Source organism: Lemur catta, chromosome 1, assembly GCF_020740605.2.
Source record: "Lemur catta isolate mLemCat1 chromosome 1, mLemCat1.pri, whole genome shotgun sequence".
Lineage (NCBI taxonomy): Eukaryota > Metazoa > Chordata > Mammalia > Primates > Lemuridae > Lemur > Lemur catta.
Genome location: NC_059128.1, coordinates 222,098,693 through 222,115,146, shown reverse-complemented (window position 1 = coordinate 222,115,146; position 16,454 = coordinate 222,098,693). Strand labels below are relative to the sequence as shown.

Below are 16,454 nucleotides of genomic sequence, written 5' to 3'. Positions count from 1 at the left end.
CAAGTACCAGTGTCCACTGCATGTGTGGGGAACTGAGTCCAGCAGCACGGCCCCGTCCTCCTGCAGCGCGGAGCGTGGCGTTCTGTGCGGCGGAGTCTGCGCCTGCGCGGCCTGGCTGGGCTGCTGCCGCCCCGGACCCCGGTCTCCGCGGTCTCAACTTCCCGCACTGCTCACGGGTGATGCAAGCCCAGCATGACAGGCTGTGGAAAGTATGTTCAGGTGCCTGGCTCCCCTCAGCCCAATCCCTTTTAAATCAGGATCCAGATTTGATTCGATTTTCCTTGCCTTTCTGGCTCCAACTCTTCCAAGCTCATTTTTCACTCCCTGTCAGGCTTCCCAGCATTTGGGGGCCGGGTTGAGCCAAGTCCTTCACACTTCACAGGCAACCTCCCCCCTGGGCCTGGGACTCTGCGCCTGCCATCTAACTCCAGCCCTCAGAAGACCCGACTCTGCCCCCACTGCCTTGTCCTGCCTGAACTCCCGCTGGAGTTTTCTGGGTGGGCAAGAGGGACTTGCATCTCTTAGGGGAGCATCTTGGGGACTCAGCATGCCACCAAACGAGAGAACAACAGAGGGTCTATTTCTCCTCCTCACCACCACTCAGCCAGCTGTCAGGACACCAGTCTACTCACTGTCACCGTGCCCTCCCCTTTTTCATTAAGGAGGGTTCTAGAGTAGAGGCAGGGGACGGGAACTAGACTGGAAGGAGCCATCAGGTCTGACACGTGCATCAGGGTGTGCTTCCTCCCTTCCCTCACAGCACCCCAGCACTCGAGGCTGCTGTGCGTGCAGCGGCTGTGGGAGGTGTGGATTTAGGGCAACTGGAGGACACGAATCCCTTGAACGTAGGGACAGGGTCTTTGTTCTTCCTGCCATCTGTTTGTTCCAGGGGTACTAAGCACCCTGCACACAGCTAGTGTTCACTGAATTGAGTTGCCCTGCACAGTTCCCACTCAAGTCAGCCTTCCTGAGTGTCACAGCTTCCACGTAGCACTGCAGGTCAGCTGGTAAGACACTAATAAAACCACCAGATCTCTACTCCAAAATCTTGTTTAAATTTTATTTTTATGAAATCATGGGATGTTAGAGCAGGAAGGGGCATCAGAATCATCTGGTTTGCCCTCCTCATGTCACACATAAGGGCACTAAAGCCCAGCGATCAGAGCGAGTTAGAGACAAAGACCCAGGCACGTGCTCACCACAACAGCCCTCCTTCCCGATCACACTGTCAGTCCTAAGAGAAGGCAGCTCCCTGTGAGGGCCAACAAGCTGCTCAGCAAACAAGTCTGCAGAGGTAGCACCAGGCTGGCTGCAGCGCCCCAGTGTATTTAAATCCATCCTTGCTCAGCTGTAACTTCACCGAGGCTTACTGAATATCCACCATAGGCCAGGCACCAGCCCACATGCTGTGCAGAAGACAAGGATGAGTAAGAAATCATCCCCAAGGGACTCTCATTCTAGTGACAAGTACCTAAACAACCAGAACGTAAAGCCACACATATGCAGTACAAGAAAGCACCAGGGTGACTCAGAAGGAAGGAGACCACATCTGGCCAGGAGAAGCAGGATGGGCTCCCTGGAAGAGGTGACATTTGGAAGAGCCAGGATAGCACCTGATAGATTTGAGCTCCAGACTCCAGTTAGAAAGGATGACAGAAGTCCAAGAGGCCAAGCTCAGGACCTGTTCAGGGATCATGGGGCCTGGCATGGGCCTGGGTAGCAGGGCAGTGGGGAAGAGTGTGGGTCCAGGGAACCAGCCCCCCATGGTGGAGAGAGGTGAATGCTAGGCCAGGAGCCTGCACTCCAAATGACAGGAGGCTTCTGGTCAAAGAAGAAGTCCTCAGAGCCTCTTGCTGGGAAAACCCTCACCATAGTTGCTGAGGGAGGAATGCCAGGAATAGTGGGACAGAAGTCTTCAGCAACCCTCAAGTGGATGGACAGAGAAGGTGACTAGACACCTGGCCTCATTCCTCGTTTGAGCTCTCCTGGAGAGTACTGGGCCCTGAGAGTCACCAGCCCTCCATGTACACATTTTACTCCATTTAATTCTGTATGTCTTTCCTTGAGTGCTGAGAAATTGGAGGGGGTATTCAGCATTCTTTACCCTCTGACATATTTAGAAGGGCTTCATGCACTATAAAATGCTACACAAATGCATGGCAAATTATTAAAAATAAGATGTGATCACAACAAACCACAAAGAAGACTCCAACACCAACTCTAATACAAATAGGCACTGAATAAAATAATAAAATGTTGAAGATGGGATCCACTGTCAAGATTATTTGGTCCAACTCCCAGCCTGATTTGTAGATCCCAAATACCACAGTCATCACAGATGACAGCCCGGCCCTCCCCAAACACTTCCTCAAACACTAAACAGCTAACACAATGCCCAGCTCGCGGTAAAGTGCTCTATAAACAGTAGTTGAATGAGTCAAATCCAAACACTCAAAATGCATCTTAAATAAAAGCAGAACATTACTTTAATGAGGCAACAGATTAATATTTTAAAAGTTTAGAGAGTGAAAAATCATGTCTCTTTACCAGGCACCCCGCAGGAGCTTGCACTGGGGTGTATTTTATAAAAATTAGACATGTAAAGTAGAGAACACATGCTACAGTATATAACTCACAGAATTTCAGATCTCAGAGGGCCTTAAGGATCATCTAAACTGTGATTTTATAAGAAGGAATCTGAGATGCAGGGAGGTTTAGTGGTTTGTAGGAAGTTTTAAGGCAACTATGTAGGAACTAGAACCCGGTCCAGGGCTCTTTCCACAACACACTATGTTAATCATGCAATTAAAATCTAAATTGTAGAGTGCAGAATGGAACCCTCCTAGAATGTGGCAATGGAAAAAATACAATGGGCTGGAAGAGCTGGAAAAGACTTCACAGAGGAGAAAAAGTTAAATTTTCTGCTACCAAAATTGATAATTCATTAGTTGCAAGATCACTGAAGATGGCGATCATGTTTTATTTTTCTTTGTATTTCCAGAGTCTGGAGCACAGAGGAAACTCAACTCATTTTGGTCGTTTTTTTATGAAAGTACTGTCTTAATTATTAACTTTATTTGAAGTTGGAAGGAAGTTGCACATTACAAGGAATCTGAACATCTTGGGCTCTGCAGAAATTGTTATCTATGTGAAAAAATGAACCAGACCTTGGTGATACCTCCCATGCCTCTATGGATCTCCTGTCCTGTCCACTTTGAGTACACGGAGTAAGAAAACCTTAATCTGGTCTCTTTATCTCTCATCACTCATTTTGCCACTCAACTTTGTTTGCATTTCAGGGCAGACAGTCAAGATAATTGGAAACATGTTAAAACAATAGAAGCCTAAAGGCCTTATTAGTAGGAGACAGGCATATCTAGACAGCACCAGACTTCTTTTCCCTGGTAGGTAAACTTTCACTGGGAAATTTTAAAAACACAGACACTTAAAGAATTTACAACAAAAAATAATTCTATTTACATGACTCCAAATCCTCTTCTAATTTTAGGTAGTAAACACGTTGATGGCTTTTACATGGTTGTGACCAGACTGTGCACAGTGTTTTTGTCCCACTTTTCTTTCCACTTTACACATTTCCATTTATGGACGTAGCTACCAAAAATGACAAATATGTGATGATGTAACATCTGCCATATTGATGGGTTTGTTTAATGGTCTCCCTTTGAGTACAAACTAGTTCCTTTTTTGTTATTATAAATAGTGCTCTGAATATCTTTGTACGAAATACTTTTTTTCTTTTCCTTTAAGAGTTAAGTTATAGTGTCAAAAGCAGAATTCCCAGCAAAGCATTATCAATGGTTTTATTGCCCCTGTAACATTCTGCTAATCTGAGCTCCAAGGTGGCTGAACCAATAATCAGTGCTTCCAACAAAGGAAAACTTCACCTGTTTTCTCAACCCCAACAGTGGATTCTTGGTACCTTATATTTTGCTAGTTTTTCAGGCACCTAAATACTTTAAAGGCATTTTAATTTTCATTTGTTTAATTGCCAGCAGTGTTGGAAAATGTTGTTTGATGCAGTGTTACATATTTTTCCATACCCAGATTTTCTCTACATTTCTTTCAATGTAAACTGTGTATTCATCTTTAACCATTTGTCACATAGAATGTGGACACTGAACTCAGCTGTACCAAGTCCTTTGACTTTGATTTTTATTGTGCTTTTTAAAAATTACAGAAGCAGGCTAGGCATGGTAGCTCATGCCTGTAATCCTAGCATTTTGGGAGGCCAAGGTGAGAGGATCACTTGAGGCCAGGAGTTTGAGACCAGCCTGAGCAACATAGTGAGACCCTGTCTCTACAAAAAAATAACAGGAAAATTAGCTAGGCATTGTGGTGTGCACCTGTAGTTCTAGCTACTCAGGAGGCTGAGGCAGGAGGATGGCTTGAGCCCAGGAATTTGAGGTTGCTGTGAGCTATGATGATGCCACTGCTCTCTAGCCTGGGCAACGTAGCAAGGCTGTCTCAAAAAATAAATAAAAACAAATAAAAAAATTATAGAAGTAATTCCTATCTACTGTTTTAAAAAAATTCAAGCAATAAGAATGTATATAAAGTAAAAGGTGAAATTGAGGGTATAAAATGGCAAAAGGCTTCTTTCCTTGAGGGTATAAAATGGCAAAAGGCTTATTTCCTTCTTATTCTTTCCCCTCCATGAAATAGTATCACTTCTCAGATATCACCCTTGAAATCATTTTTCTATTATTCTTATCATTAACTCCATAATTCTAGATAATATGCTGTGTTTACTTCTTAATTTAAGAGTTTGGACAGCACTTAGTGGAGTCCCACAACAAATGATGAAAATTTTCTCTGACTTATACTGCCTCCCTCTTGCTGGTCCTGTTTTGATTTTTAGATCTCCTATTGGACATTTATGGCAAGATCACAAACTCAAATACCTACAGAGTCTGGGCAGGAAATACAAGTATAGAAAGTGGGTGGGGATAAGAAATGTCCCGAGGCTCTTCCTGTCCATCTTCTTCCTTCCCATTATGCATACAGAGGTGGCCAGGGGAAAAACAAAGTCAACTGGCAACAGGACTTGTCCTTAGTGTTGGGAGATGGCTGGAAATGACGGGGACTATAGCGACCTGGAAAAAATTGCTTAGACGCAGCAGGTAACACCCACTGAACAAGTGTGGCCATGTGGAAAAGTTACCAGATCTTATTTTTTAAGAAAAGCCATTTATACATGAATTATATGTATAAGCTTTCCATTTGCAAATCTTTGCTCAAAAGTTTTGAGAATATCACTGGCCAAACACAAAACGTCTGCATGCCAAATATGGCCCATGAGTTGACCATTTTTTACCTCTGTCATTATGGTTTTAGGTTACATACTTAAACCTCTGTTATTTGACCCATCTGTTTTAGATGTATCTCTTCACTTGCCACTGAGTAAGATGAGGATATTAGTGTCACTATATTTTTCTCCTCCTATCTTCCTGCCTCTACCTTACCATTCACCATTCCTTTACTTTTGGCTTGCCAAAACTTACAGAACTTGCTTTCTGTTCTATAAGAATAATTATCACTTTTGAGCTTTGTCGATGGGTTGATCTAAAAAACAGAACAGGCTGGGCATGGTGGTTAATGTCCGTAATCCCAGCACTTTGGGAAGTTGAGGCAGGAGGATCTCTTGAGGCCAGGAGTTCAAGACCAGCCTGGGCAATATATTGACACTCTGCTCTACAAAAACTATAGAAGTAATTCCTATCTACTGTTTTAAAAAATTAGTCGGGCATGGTGGCATGTGCTTACAGCCCTAGCTACTCAGGAGGCTGAGGTGGGAGGATTGCTTGAGCCTAGGAGTTTGAGGTTACAGGGAGCTGTGATCGTGCCACCGTACTCCAACCTGGGTGACAGAACAACACCCTGTCTCAAAAATAAATAAATAAAAGTAAAAAACAGAACAATTTTCTTGATAGCAATATTATATCATATAAATGTTTTCTTCAGACATCTGGTGGTAATGAATAAACTGTTCACCATCAATGATTAAAGAACGAGGTTCCAAACATAGGTACTTGGTGTGGGCTTTCTACCCCTTGGGTATAGTCCTGTCCCCATGAATGAGGGGGCAGCCTGAAAGCCCCACGTGGGGCATGTCTCCTGCAGGCTTCAGTTAGAGGGTTTGGCCATGGAGCAAGTGGACAGATGACACATCCAACACATCTCACCCCATGGCAAAGTAAAAAGATTGTTTACTTATATACTAACCAAATAGCTACACTAGGAGCTTCAGTTTTTCTCCATATACATGTTTAGTAAACAGTCCTTCCTTTAATCACCCTGACTTCTGCCCTATGTCCACTCCTAATCTCTAAATCCTCTAATCTCAAATATATGGCTTTCACTTTGGCTGAAGCCTCACCCCTTATCTGTTCTGCAGGCAGGGCTGACATATCCTTCAATGCAGTCCCAAGAAAATCTCTTGTCCACTGCTTTTAGCGCAGCTCTGAATTCATCCTCTTTGAACCTTTTTATGTTCACTTCAATGGCATATTTGGAAGGAAGGGAAGTTAATAAATCTGGTTAGTCCATCATTTTGAACCCAAAGTGGCCACCAACTGCTGACATTGTAAAGTTTCAGTAATACTTGTCCTGCCATTTCTCATCTGCTTTCACTCTGAATACCTCAGGAACGCTGTGACACCCGGGCAGCCTGCCACCAGCCACGTGAGATAGACAGCTGCGGAGACACTGGGAACACACTCAAACTTGCTGGGACACCAAGGTTAGCACTCTTCAGTGAAGATGGAAGACAAAGATTCTCTCCTTAACAGATTGCATTTTTCTTTGCATGAATCTTATGCCCTAATAAATTCTCAATAATCTAATGTCATATTTCTATTGTGAATGGAACAACTATTTTCAGTGTATCTTTTAGCTGTGGGTCACTGACATAAAGTATATGAACTGAATTTAGTATAAGAATGTTCTCCATCAGCCCTGTCCAGAAGAACTTCTGTGATGATGGAAATGTTTAATAATCTGTGCTGTCCAACATGGTAGTTATGAGCCACACTGGGGCTACTAACCACTTAAAATGTGGCTAATGTGGCTGAGGAACTGAATTTTCAATTTTATTTAATTAATCTTAATTTGAATTTAAATAGCCACATGTGGTTAGTGGGTATTCTAAACTCCAGACCTTGAACAACTCACTCTCATTGAAGAAGCAAAAGATAATAAACAAACAAAAACCCCAATAACAATAACCGAGACCAGCAGTCTGACTCGAAACCTGATTTGGGTCTGTCTTCTCAAGAAGCACTGAAGGATTAGCTCACCTGATTCACAGCTAGTGTCAACTGTAATTTGATAAAGAGGAAAAATGAGTCTCATATATAAATATTACAGAAGTTCAGAGGAGGGAGCAACTGAGCGTTAGAAAGCTCAGGATTAGATCTAGGAGGTGGATCTATGTGCTAATGTGAAAAAGAAATACCAAAATATGTTAAGTAAAAAGAGCAAGTTACAGATCAGCATATACATGGGCCCATTTGTGTACATCAAAGGATATCAGGTATATGCTCGTATTTGCACAGGTCATTTCTGGAAGGATACCAGTGGCTACCTCTGGAGAGTGGACGTAAGGGTCAAGGCAAAGAACTTTTTAATTTTGTTTGAATTTTTGTTTTAAAAATAGTTTGGGATTGAAATCATTTTTCTTTCTGTAACAAAGTTATAGGCACAGAGATGATTAGTGAATAATACATTTTTAAAAGGCCAAAATAGTCAACTCTTTCCTGTGGTTATTAGTCATGAATGATCTTATGTGATTACTGTAAATATTCTACATCCTATAACCATGGCTCTTCTGTACTCTTAATAAAATGCTATAAAAAGAAACATAAGGAAAGCAGCCTGAAGGACGTAGGATGCAAATCAGATGTGCGGCTGGGTAAGAGGGAGAGGAGAAGGAAAGGGTCTTGACGCAGGCATAGCCCGAGGAAGGCAGGCGGGGGGAGTGCAGGAAGGTGGGTGGGAAGAGTGAGGGCGCTGAGAAGCTGGCAGGGCCTGCTGATGGCACAACAGAGACAGGACCTAGAGGAAGCATGGGCCAGACCCCATGGGCTTGACAGGCAAGACACCTGGGGTCTCAGACACTATACCACCTGGGTTCCCCTCAGGGGGCCAAACGCTTCTTGAGCACCCGTCCTGTGGCTACTCCTGGGGCACCAAGACAAAGAGAAACAGTCACTGCACTCAAGGAATCAGACGGGGTATATGAAAGGGGTGGCATCACGCAGTGCAAGGGACACGAGATGTGGGTCCAAAAGAACTGGCTCTGCCACTGACTGGTGTAACCTTAGCAAGTTCTGTAATCACTCTGAGCCCCCAGGTTCTTCCCCTATAAAAAATAGGGATAAAAGCTGCTTTGCTGGGAGAATAAAATGACTAAGATTATATGCCTGGCCCCAACAAGCCACTGACATACATGCTATCATACTCTGCCCCATTCCTAGCCCTAAGTCAATGGGAAGATGAAACGTTTTTCTCATTTATCCTTTCTCCACGAAGCAGATGCCAGAGCAGAGTCCCCATGTGTGAGGCGGGGGGCAGACGAACAGGACTGTAACTTGGATATGTCAGGGGAAGGAGGGAAGATAGGAGATGACACTGGAGAGCGATGAGCTGGTCCTAACAGGCCTTTTCAGCAGAGCTGAAGACCTGCGTGCAGCGGGGCGCCATCAAAGGTCCCAGGGCGTGGAGCAGGTGGCACAGTCAGACCTGCATGGACGAGGATCACTTATACAGAAGGAAGGACAGTCTGGAAGGGCAAAAGTCAGAAGCAGGAAACCTATTTTCAAGTTACTCCAAGCCTCATTTTAATCTCCTCTAAATTCCCAGAGTATTAACTATTTATTGAGCAAATCCGAGTATCTAACTACACACGGTCATGTCCTGCGGTTTTATATGCACCTGTTTCCCTCCAGAACCACATCATTAAGACTCCTGAGGACAGAAAACAGACCAGACACCTCCTTCAAAGTTCTCAAAGCATTAAGCACAGTGGTTGATGGCTCAGAGTTGGAAGTAAACTGGGAAGAAGTTACTGGGAGAAGGTTTCAACTATTGGTGAAAGAGGAAATTGAGGAATTACTCATGCTTCCATGCGTCAGGTCTTCTCACGTGCCCTTCTCCGCTGTCCACTGCTTAGACATAAACACGCCTTGATGAGGCCAGAGTTAGCTCCCCACTGCGAAGCCCACTTCAGCAAACACCGAGACCAGCAGTGTGACCCCAAACCTCACTTGGGTCGTGCTTCTCAAGAGGCACTAAGGGATTAGCTCATCTGACTCACGGCACAGCCAGGGCCTATCACTATGTTTGCCTTTTTTCTGATAAGAATAAATTCCAGGGTAGAGGGGAAGAAATCTCCAGTAATTTCAGTATTTTTCCTACCATCACTCTCTTTTCATACTTGATTCTGTGGTAGGAGAAGCAGCCCATCAACACTGCAGCCACCAGTGAGGGGGACAGAACAGCTGGGGGCATTTCAGCCAGCCCCGCATTTGTGGGCCCCTGGCGATCTACACACGGAAGCCCCCAGCCCTCCCTGAGGCCCAGCAGGAACCCTAGGCTGGTGCAGTCCTGTGACTTCTCTTCCCACCCTACTCACATCCAGCACTGTGGGAGTCCTCGTGGGCACGTGAGTGGACAACAGAGCCCCACGGCCGAGTCTCACCTACCTTACTGTCCTCCCCTTGACCACGCCACCCAGGCCGAGCAACATCTTTGCACAGGAAGGGGCCCACACAGGCCTTGGAAGTGTGTTCAGGGCCATTTGGTAGAAGATCTGTTGGTCATGGGGGCCCCACACACAGGGGAGGGTTGGCTCCAGTGAGCACATCCCTTGGGCAGACAGATCCCCTGTATCGTGGAGAGGGTACAGCTGGATGAAGGAACAGAGGTTTCTAGATGGGCTCAGGGCAGGGGCTTTGGTTGCCTGGGTCTAAAGGTGGTACCTGAGATAAGGAGATTTATGAATTTCTGAAAATATAATCTTCTCAAGCTTTGGGCTGGCAGAGCCAAAAAAAAAAAAAAAAAAAAAAGAGGTGGCTTAAGCCAAATCAGTAGACCCTAATCAAATAGTACTAATAGTTGCTTCATAATGACATTAACTCACCACTTTACCCCATGTGGTTGACTTCCTCTCATAAACCCTAAACCCTGTTGGTTTAAGCCAAATGGCCACAGCCAGGGAGGAATGAACTCCTCTAGAATGATTTAACTACAGGCCACACTCAACTCAGAATAAGGCATCCCCATTGCTGTTAGCAGATTTAGTAAGAGTCTGAAAAAGTTTTTAGCTCTCTCTGTGCTATGTCTTTTCCCCTATTTATTCCTGTTATTTAAGGAGATATATCTCCACATGCATCTCATTAGGTATTTATCAATGAGGAACACTTTTTGTAAAATTTCCTCTGTGAATAACTGCAGCCAAAGATCTTATCTGGGAAAGCCTGTAAGCCTCAGAATTTTTGTTTCTTAGCTGCTAGTCTTTATACTCCTCCCTGCCCTCAACCAATCCTCAGTGTGCTAGTTTGCTGCCTCATGGTTCTAACATTACTGCCTGAGCACCTGCCATTACATCTGTATTCAAGGCAGGAAGCAGGGGAGGGGTATAATATGGAAGCACCAGTGATGTTTTTTTCTCTTTCATTTAATAAGAACAGCAAGAGTTTTCCCAGAAGCTCCCTAGCTAACTTCAGTGTGAATGTGTAACGAGGCTACCCTTAGCTGCAAAGGAAGTCTCTACGTTTGCCCCCAGCATAGAAAAGGGCAAGGGCGAATGGGATTGGAAATGGGTTACAGGCTGCCCAACATATCTGCCACAAGGTGGAAAAGCTCCAAAGGACGTGAGGGACTGAGACTCACAGAGATGAAAACTTCATAATTTATAGGTTCTCAGAAAAAGGCATGAACCATAAGAGGACACCTATAGTCCCACCTTAATGTCACCCAAGTCTTCTTGCTAGAGAGAGGAGTTTTACTGGAAGGAGGGGTTCATTAAGTCCTTTGCATAAAAATAGGCATAAAACGGAAGTGGGGGCAGAGTAGGCAAAAGTTTTTACCTATTGAGGAATAAAAACCAAAAGCACAAGTTTGAACCAGCTTCCCATTAGCAGCTCAGAATGTGGTAGGAAACAAACCTTTATAACTTTCTCACATCTGTGGTGTCCACTGTGTTTTTCAGTGATGGGACGGTCCCCAAACCCCCTTCAGAAGAAGCTGGGAGGTCCTAGGACGCTCCACCGGTGGTGGCAACTTGAAGAGCAGCGGGGAGGGAGCAGGCAGAGGTGCTGTGGGCAGCGGCAAGGAGGAAGGACTCCTGCCAGCTGTGATGGGGACCAGCCTGGGCCTGAGACGTAGCTTGAAGATGTAATTTTAAAAAGTCACTCAATTAGCATTGTAGGGGGGAAAGGGCACGCCTCAGATCATGGTTTGGGCGTGGCAAAGTCATAACATGTGACCAAAATGTGTGTACCCCCATAATATCCTGAAATAAAAAAAAAAGTCACTCAATTTTTAAAAGTCATCCTGAGACTGACACCAGGACTGGTTTGGTGCAGAATAAACACCTCGACAGGGATGTGTCGCAGGAGCTGGAGAGAGGGCTGTGCTGCAGGCAAGGTCAAGTGGCCCTGGCGGTGAAGGTCAGCATGCGTGGGAGGCAGATCACCACTGACTGGGCCCAGAGGGAACTGCACATTGGGAGTGTTTGGAGCCCAGTCTCACAACCAGAGACTCTTGCTCAAAGCCACATCACTCCAGGCTGACACCACCTTACTTTTTTACTTCTCTGAGAGCACCAGGTCAGGAACATCCCCTGTTCAACTTCATCTTTGGTATCAAAACCGCCAACTTCCTTATTCTGGGATCATTTGAGGTGGCCCTTCCCTGACGCAGATGTCTCCTTGCTACACTAACTGTACACACTTGCACCACACTAGTTTACAGAGCACTTTCCTTTACAGTCTCTCCCTCTGCGTTTCTTTCTACAAGTTAGCCAGACACTCTGCCTGAACATCTCTCTGGGATGGTCTCCCCTCTGTATATACTATACAGCAGTAGGCAGCCAGGGTGTTGTTAATTCCAGTCAGGGCTAAGTAGCAAAGCAGCACTGTGGTCTGACTCATAAGGAACACATGCATTTTGATGTATAGTTCACATGCAATATGCAAAGTCTCATCAACATAAGAAAAATAAAATTGTCACATAGAGAATGCTATATTTTAAGAATACTGCAGTCAACATTGTGAATGCATTAAATGACTCTGAATTGTTCACTTTAAAATGGTTAAATTTATATAAGTTTCAGCCCATTAGAAAAAGTACTATATTTACTATACTACACTTTTTGACTGTATTACTACTTTTCTTTTGACACTCTTTGGGCCAGAAATGCAGAAACAGCCAGTTGGTTTTTTTCAGATAAGGAAACCTGAGATTCACAGAAGGGATGACTTGCCAGTCAGAGGATACTGGGCATCAGAGAACTCCAGTGTGCTGACTCCTGGCCGGTGCTCAGTCTATGAAGTTTCCAAATCAAGCATTGCAAAGGCATGGTTCCTTCATGTCTCCAAAGTCAGTAAAGGAAGCAAAGGCATCGTCGCACTACAGGGAAGCTAAACCCTTCCTTCCTCTCCATGTTTGTCTGAATTGAGGAGGAGCTTGTCTCTCAGAAGCAGTGTGGCAGGAGGGGGGGTGTGTGGAGATAAGATCCATTTTGCTGTCTAAGCCATTTCTTAGATGTTTGTTTTTAATTTTTAAGCGTAAAATTCAGTGTTTTATAAGTACCATATATTCAAAGAGTTGTAGAAACACCACTATCTAATTCCAGAACATTTTCATCATCCTAGAAAGAAATCCCATATTTACTAGCAGTCACTCCCCATTCCTCTCTTCCCCCGGCCCCTGGCAACCACATCTACTTTCTGTCTCTATAGATATTCCCATTTTGGAGATTTCACATAAATGGAATCACACAATATGTGGCCTTTTGTGTCTGGCTTCTTTCACTTAGCATAATGTTCTCAAGGTTCATCCATGTTGCAGCATGAATCAGTACTTTATTCCTTTTTATGTTCATTTAAGAAATTTCTGAACCCCCAGGTTTCTTCCTGTTGCTTCTTTCCTGCTAGCTATGAGGAAGAAGATGGGGAGATCGAAGTCAGGGCCACAGAAAAGGGCCCTCATCTTGGCAGCGCCCAGAGAGAAGAAACAGACCCCTCAGGACAACCAACAACATTCCCCCACAATCTCCTTCAGGTAAAAGACAGGAAAGGACTGCCAGGCCAGCACCATCAGCAAACAGTCTCAACTACCCAGGTCTGTGCCTGACAGACAACTCATTGCAGCCCAGGTCTCTTTCAAGGTGGCAACCCCTGCACACTCTCCAGACAACCACCAGTGAAACTTGCCACTTAAAGGTAGGCTCCAGCATCATTCAAAAAGAGTCATACGTGTGCCCCCTGCTCAAGCTTTCAGGAGCTCACTCTTAAACTATAAAGTCATAGTGCAACTTAGGAATTCCTCTCATCTCAGTTGTCCTTTGCAAGTGCTCAGATGAAAGCCTTCTATCTTCTAAAGCATTTCCTGGGGTAGATACCCTGTGATTAATCCCAGGACAGATATTACTTGTCAGCCCCCCTGACAACCATATGCATCTCCATGTCAAGCTGATTGGACATCCGGGTAGCCTGAACTGGAAGCTTCCTAAAAGTCTTTCTGATTGGGCATAACACTAGATATTCTTACATCTATTCTTCAATATTCTCATCTTCTTCTCCCCTTTAGTGCAAGGTAGACAAGGAATTATTATGCCCATTTGCAGAAGAAGAAATGGAGGCCTAGTAAGGGCAAGAGACTAATACTCAATTTGCAAAAGGTGACGGGACTGAAGTAAGGGGTCCTTTCTCCCACCCCCTACTCTGGGCGTACTAAGTGGATGATAGAAGAACATCTAGCTAAACACTCCCTCCAGGGAAAAGAGAAAAATTGTCTAGATTTGAGGGCACATACTTAAACCCACGCTGTATTCTTCCTGCCACCAGCCATGTCTCCTTCTATAATTAGGTAGCATGTACCCAGAATACAACCCATGTTAACAGCAAAACATCGCAGGACAGTCAACTTGCAATGTCCCTCGCCCCCCAACCCGAGTTCTCCAACACAGCCCACAGCCGCCACAAACAAAAGAAAGAGAGAAAAGTGGCATATGTTCACTTTACATGAAGGTCCAAAAGAAAACCAGGACCTCTGCTAGGTCCAACCAGCCGAGGAAAAGGCTTGAGGAGCGACGGCCCCCACCTGCCCCCCAAGCCTCCCCAGCCAGCCACACTCTTACCCTCCCTTCAAACTTGGCAGTGGCTCCTTCTTTGATGCAGAGGTTCCGAGGGGGCAAAATGAAAGCAGGGGCCTCGGTCAGAGGCACGGAGCCGACTCTCGAGGGGTCCACACTGAGGGACATTTTGGAAACATGCGATGAGGCGACCAGCTTCACATCCCCCATGGTCTGCAGGAAGGAAGAAAGCAAGAGGACCAGGTCAGATCAGACAGCACAGTCCTGTCTTCCCTTCAGGTGCGGGCATGCCCAGTCCGCTGGAGTGGGTTTCTTGTGCAGCAGGTGCCCAGGTAGGCCAGTGTCCACCTAGGGGCCTCTCTGGGAATGAGGCATCCCAGACACCAGCTCCAGGGCCATGCCCGCCTCCTTAAAACCCTACGGAGAACTTCCATCTTTTCACTGTGCTCTTTCTCCAAGAAAGGGGCAGCTGGGGAGAAAACAGGGAAACTGGATGGTTTTCAGAGTTTTTACAATAGCTATCTAAAATCTATATTTAACAGTTATTAATCCTTCAGAGGCAACATCTACATTAAGCACCATGGTAGACAGCAATAGCTGCTTTTGCCTGAAATGCGCACACTCACAGGCGACAGAAAACCAGGATCTATACTCTATGAAAGGAAGGTCGTTTGGGGTTAGAATGGCAAGGACCTTGGGTGAGGTGAGGTGAGGGTTTGTGGTTGAAGGCAGGGAAGGACGCAGGCTAGGCAGGACACCCCACCTCTGGGGATGAGATTGTGACAAAAGCTCAAAGGTCACAGATCGCCAGAGAAGGGAGGCGTTCAAGATTATCCAGGCTAGCTCCTCCCTTTCTAACTGAGGCCCAGAGAGGGCAAATCCCTTGCCCCAGGAGACAGAGCAAAATGTGGCATCCCTGGCAAGAATACCTCAAGCCCGACTCCCGGTCCAGGGCCTAGTGGGGACTAGACAAGACATGGCTCGGGGCTGGCAAGGTTAGAGGTTAGCAGGAACAAAGGGGCTGATGTGAGAAGTAACAGATGACTACCCATTGCAGCAACGTTCAACTCTTTTGTGATGTTTGTTTATTCTCAACTTTAAATATACTTCAAACCTGGAAAATATCAACATGTTAAAATAATCAACTACCATTTATCAAATACCCACTCTGTTCTAGACACTGTATTAAGCACTTGATACATTATCTCATTTGTTTTACTCCTCAGAACAATCCCATGAAATAGGTATAGTCATCATTTTGCAAATGAAGAAGGTGAGCTCAGACAGGTGGAAAAACTTCCCCATTAGCAGCTATTGAGTGGTAGAAGTGGAAGTTGAACCCAGATTTATTAGCCTCTAGAGCTCTTTTGGCCATGTTACAAGCCTAAAGGAAAAAATGTGAAAATATCCATAATTCTATTACACAGAATCATGGTGCATCTCCCTCCAATTTTGTTCCTATGAATATAGAAAAACACATATTTTACACAGTTGAAAGCATATTATATATATATAGCTGTTTCCTTTTCTTCTCCCACAACTTTTCTTAAAATAAGGGGAAAAGTTGCTTTCAAGAAATCTGATTTTAAAATATTCCATCATATGGATGTTAACTTACATAACTACCTCCCTATTCCTGGTCATTTGGATGGTTTTTAAATCTTTTATGATAATAAACCCTGTGACGAGCCTATTTGTGCCTAAATCTATGTCTGAATTCCTGACGATTTCCTTAGAATTGATTCCAAAAGTGGAATCATTACAGGTACAAATTGTAGTTCTCAGTTGCAAACAACAGAAACTGGCTCTGGTTCTCATAAACAGAGAAGAGATTTGTTGAAAAGATGGCGGGTGGGAGGGAACCTCCAAAATCCATAGGCAAGGCTGGAGAACCAGGCTGGGAAATGGCTACAGTTGAGAGAAGCTGGGCAGTCAGACTCCAGTCAAGGTAACTGGACACCCCCTGCCATCACCTGGAATACACCCTAAGTATCCCTGTTCCAGGTTCCAAATCCAGGTGGGAGCCTCACCAGGCTGGGACAGCCCCAGGTTCAGGACCACATCTTACCATGAAATCCCTGGTGCCCAGGCATGGGAGAAACATCTGCTGACTGAA

The 16,454-nt window shown here is 44.9% G+C and overlaps 1 protein-coding gene across 4 annotated transcripts in view; it reads right to left on the bottom strand.

The window, feature by feature from the left end:
- Positions 1 to 16,454, bottom strand: part of MYLK (myosin light chain kinase) — a 258,430-nt gene that overhangs the window by 159,632 nt on the left and 82,344 nt on the right. For all 4 annotated transcript variants that reach the window (XM_045540120.1, XM_045540116.1, XM_045540118.1 and 1 more), the window contains one exon: positions 14,384 to 14,551. In XM_045540120.1, the coding sequence (XP_045396076.1) occupies positions 14,384 to 14,548 (165 nt within the window). In that variant the 5' untranslated portion in view covers positions 14,549 to 14,551. The remainder of the gene's footprint in view (positions 1 to 14,383; positions 14,552 to 16,454) is intronic.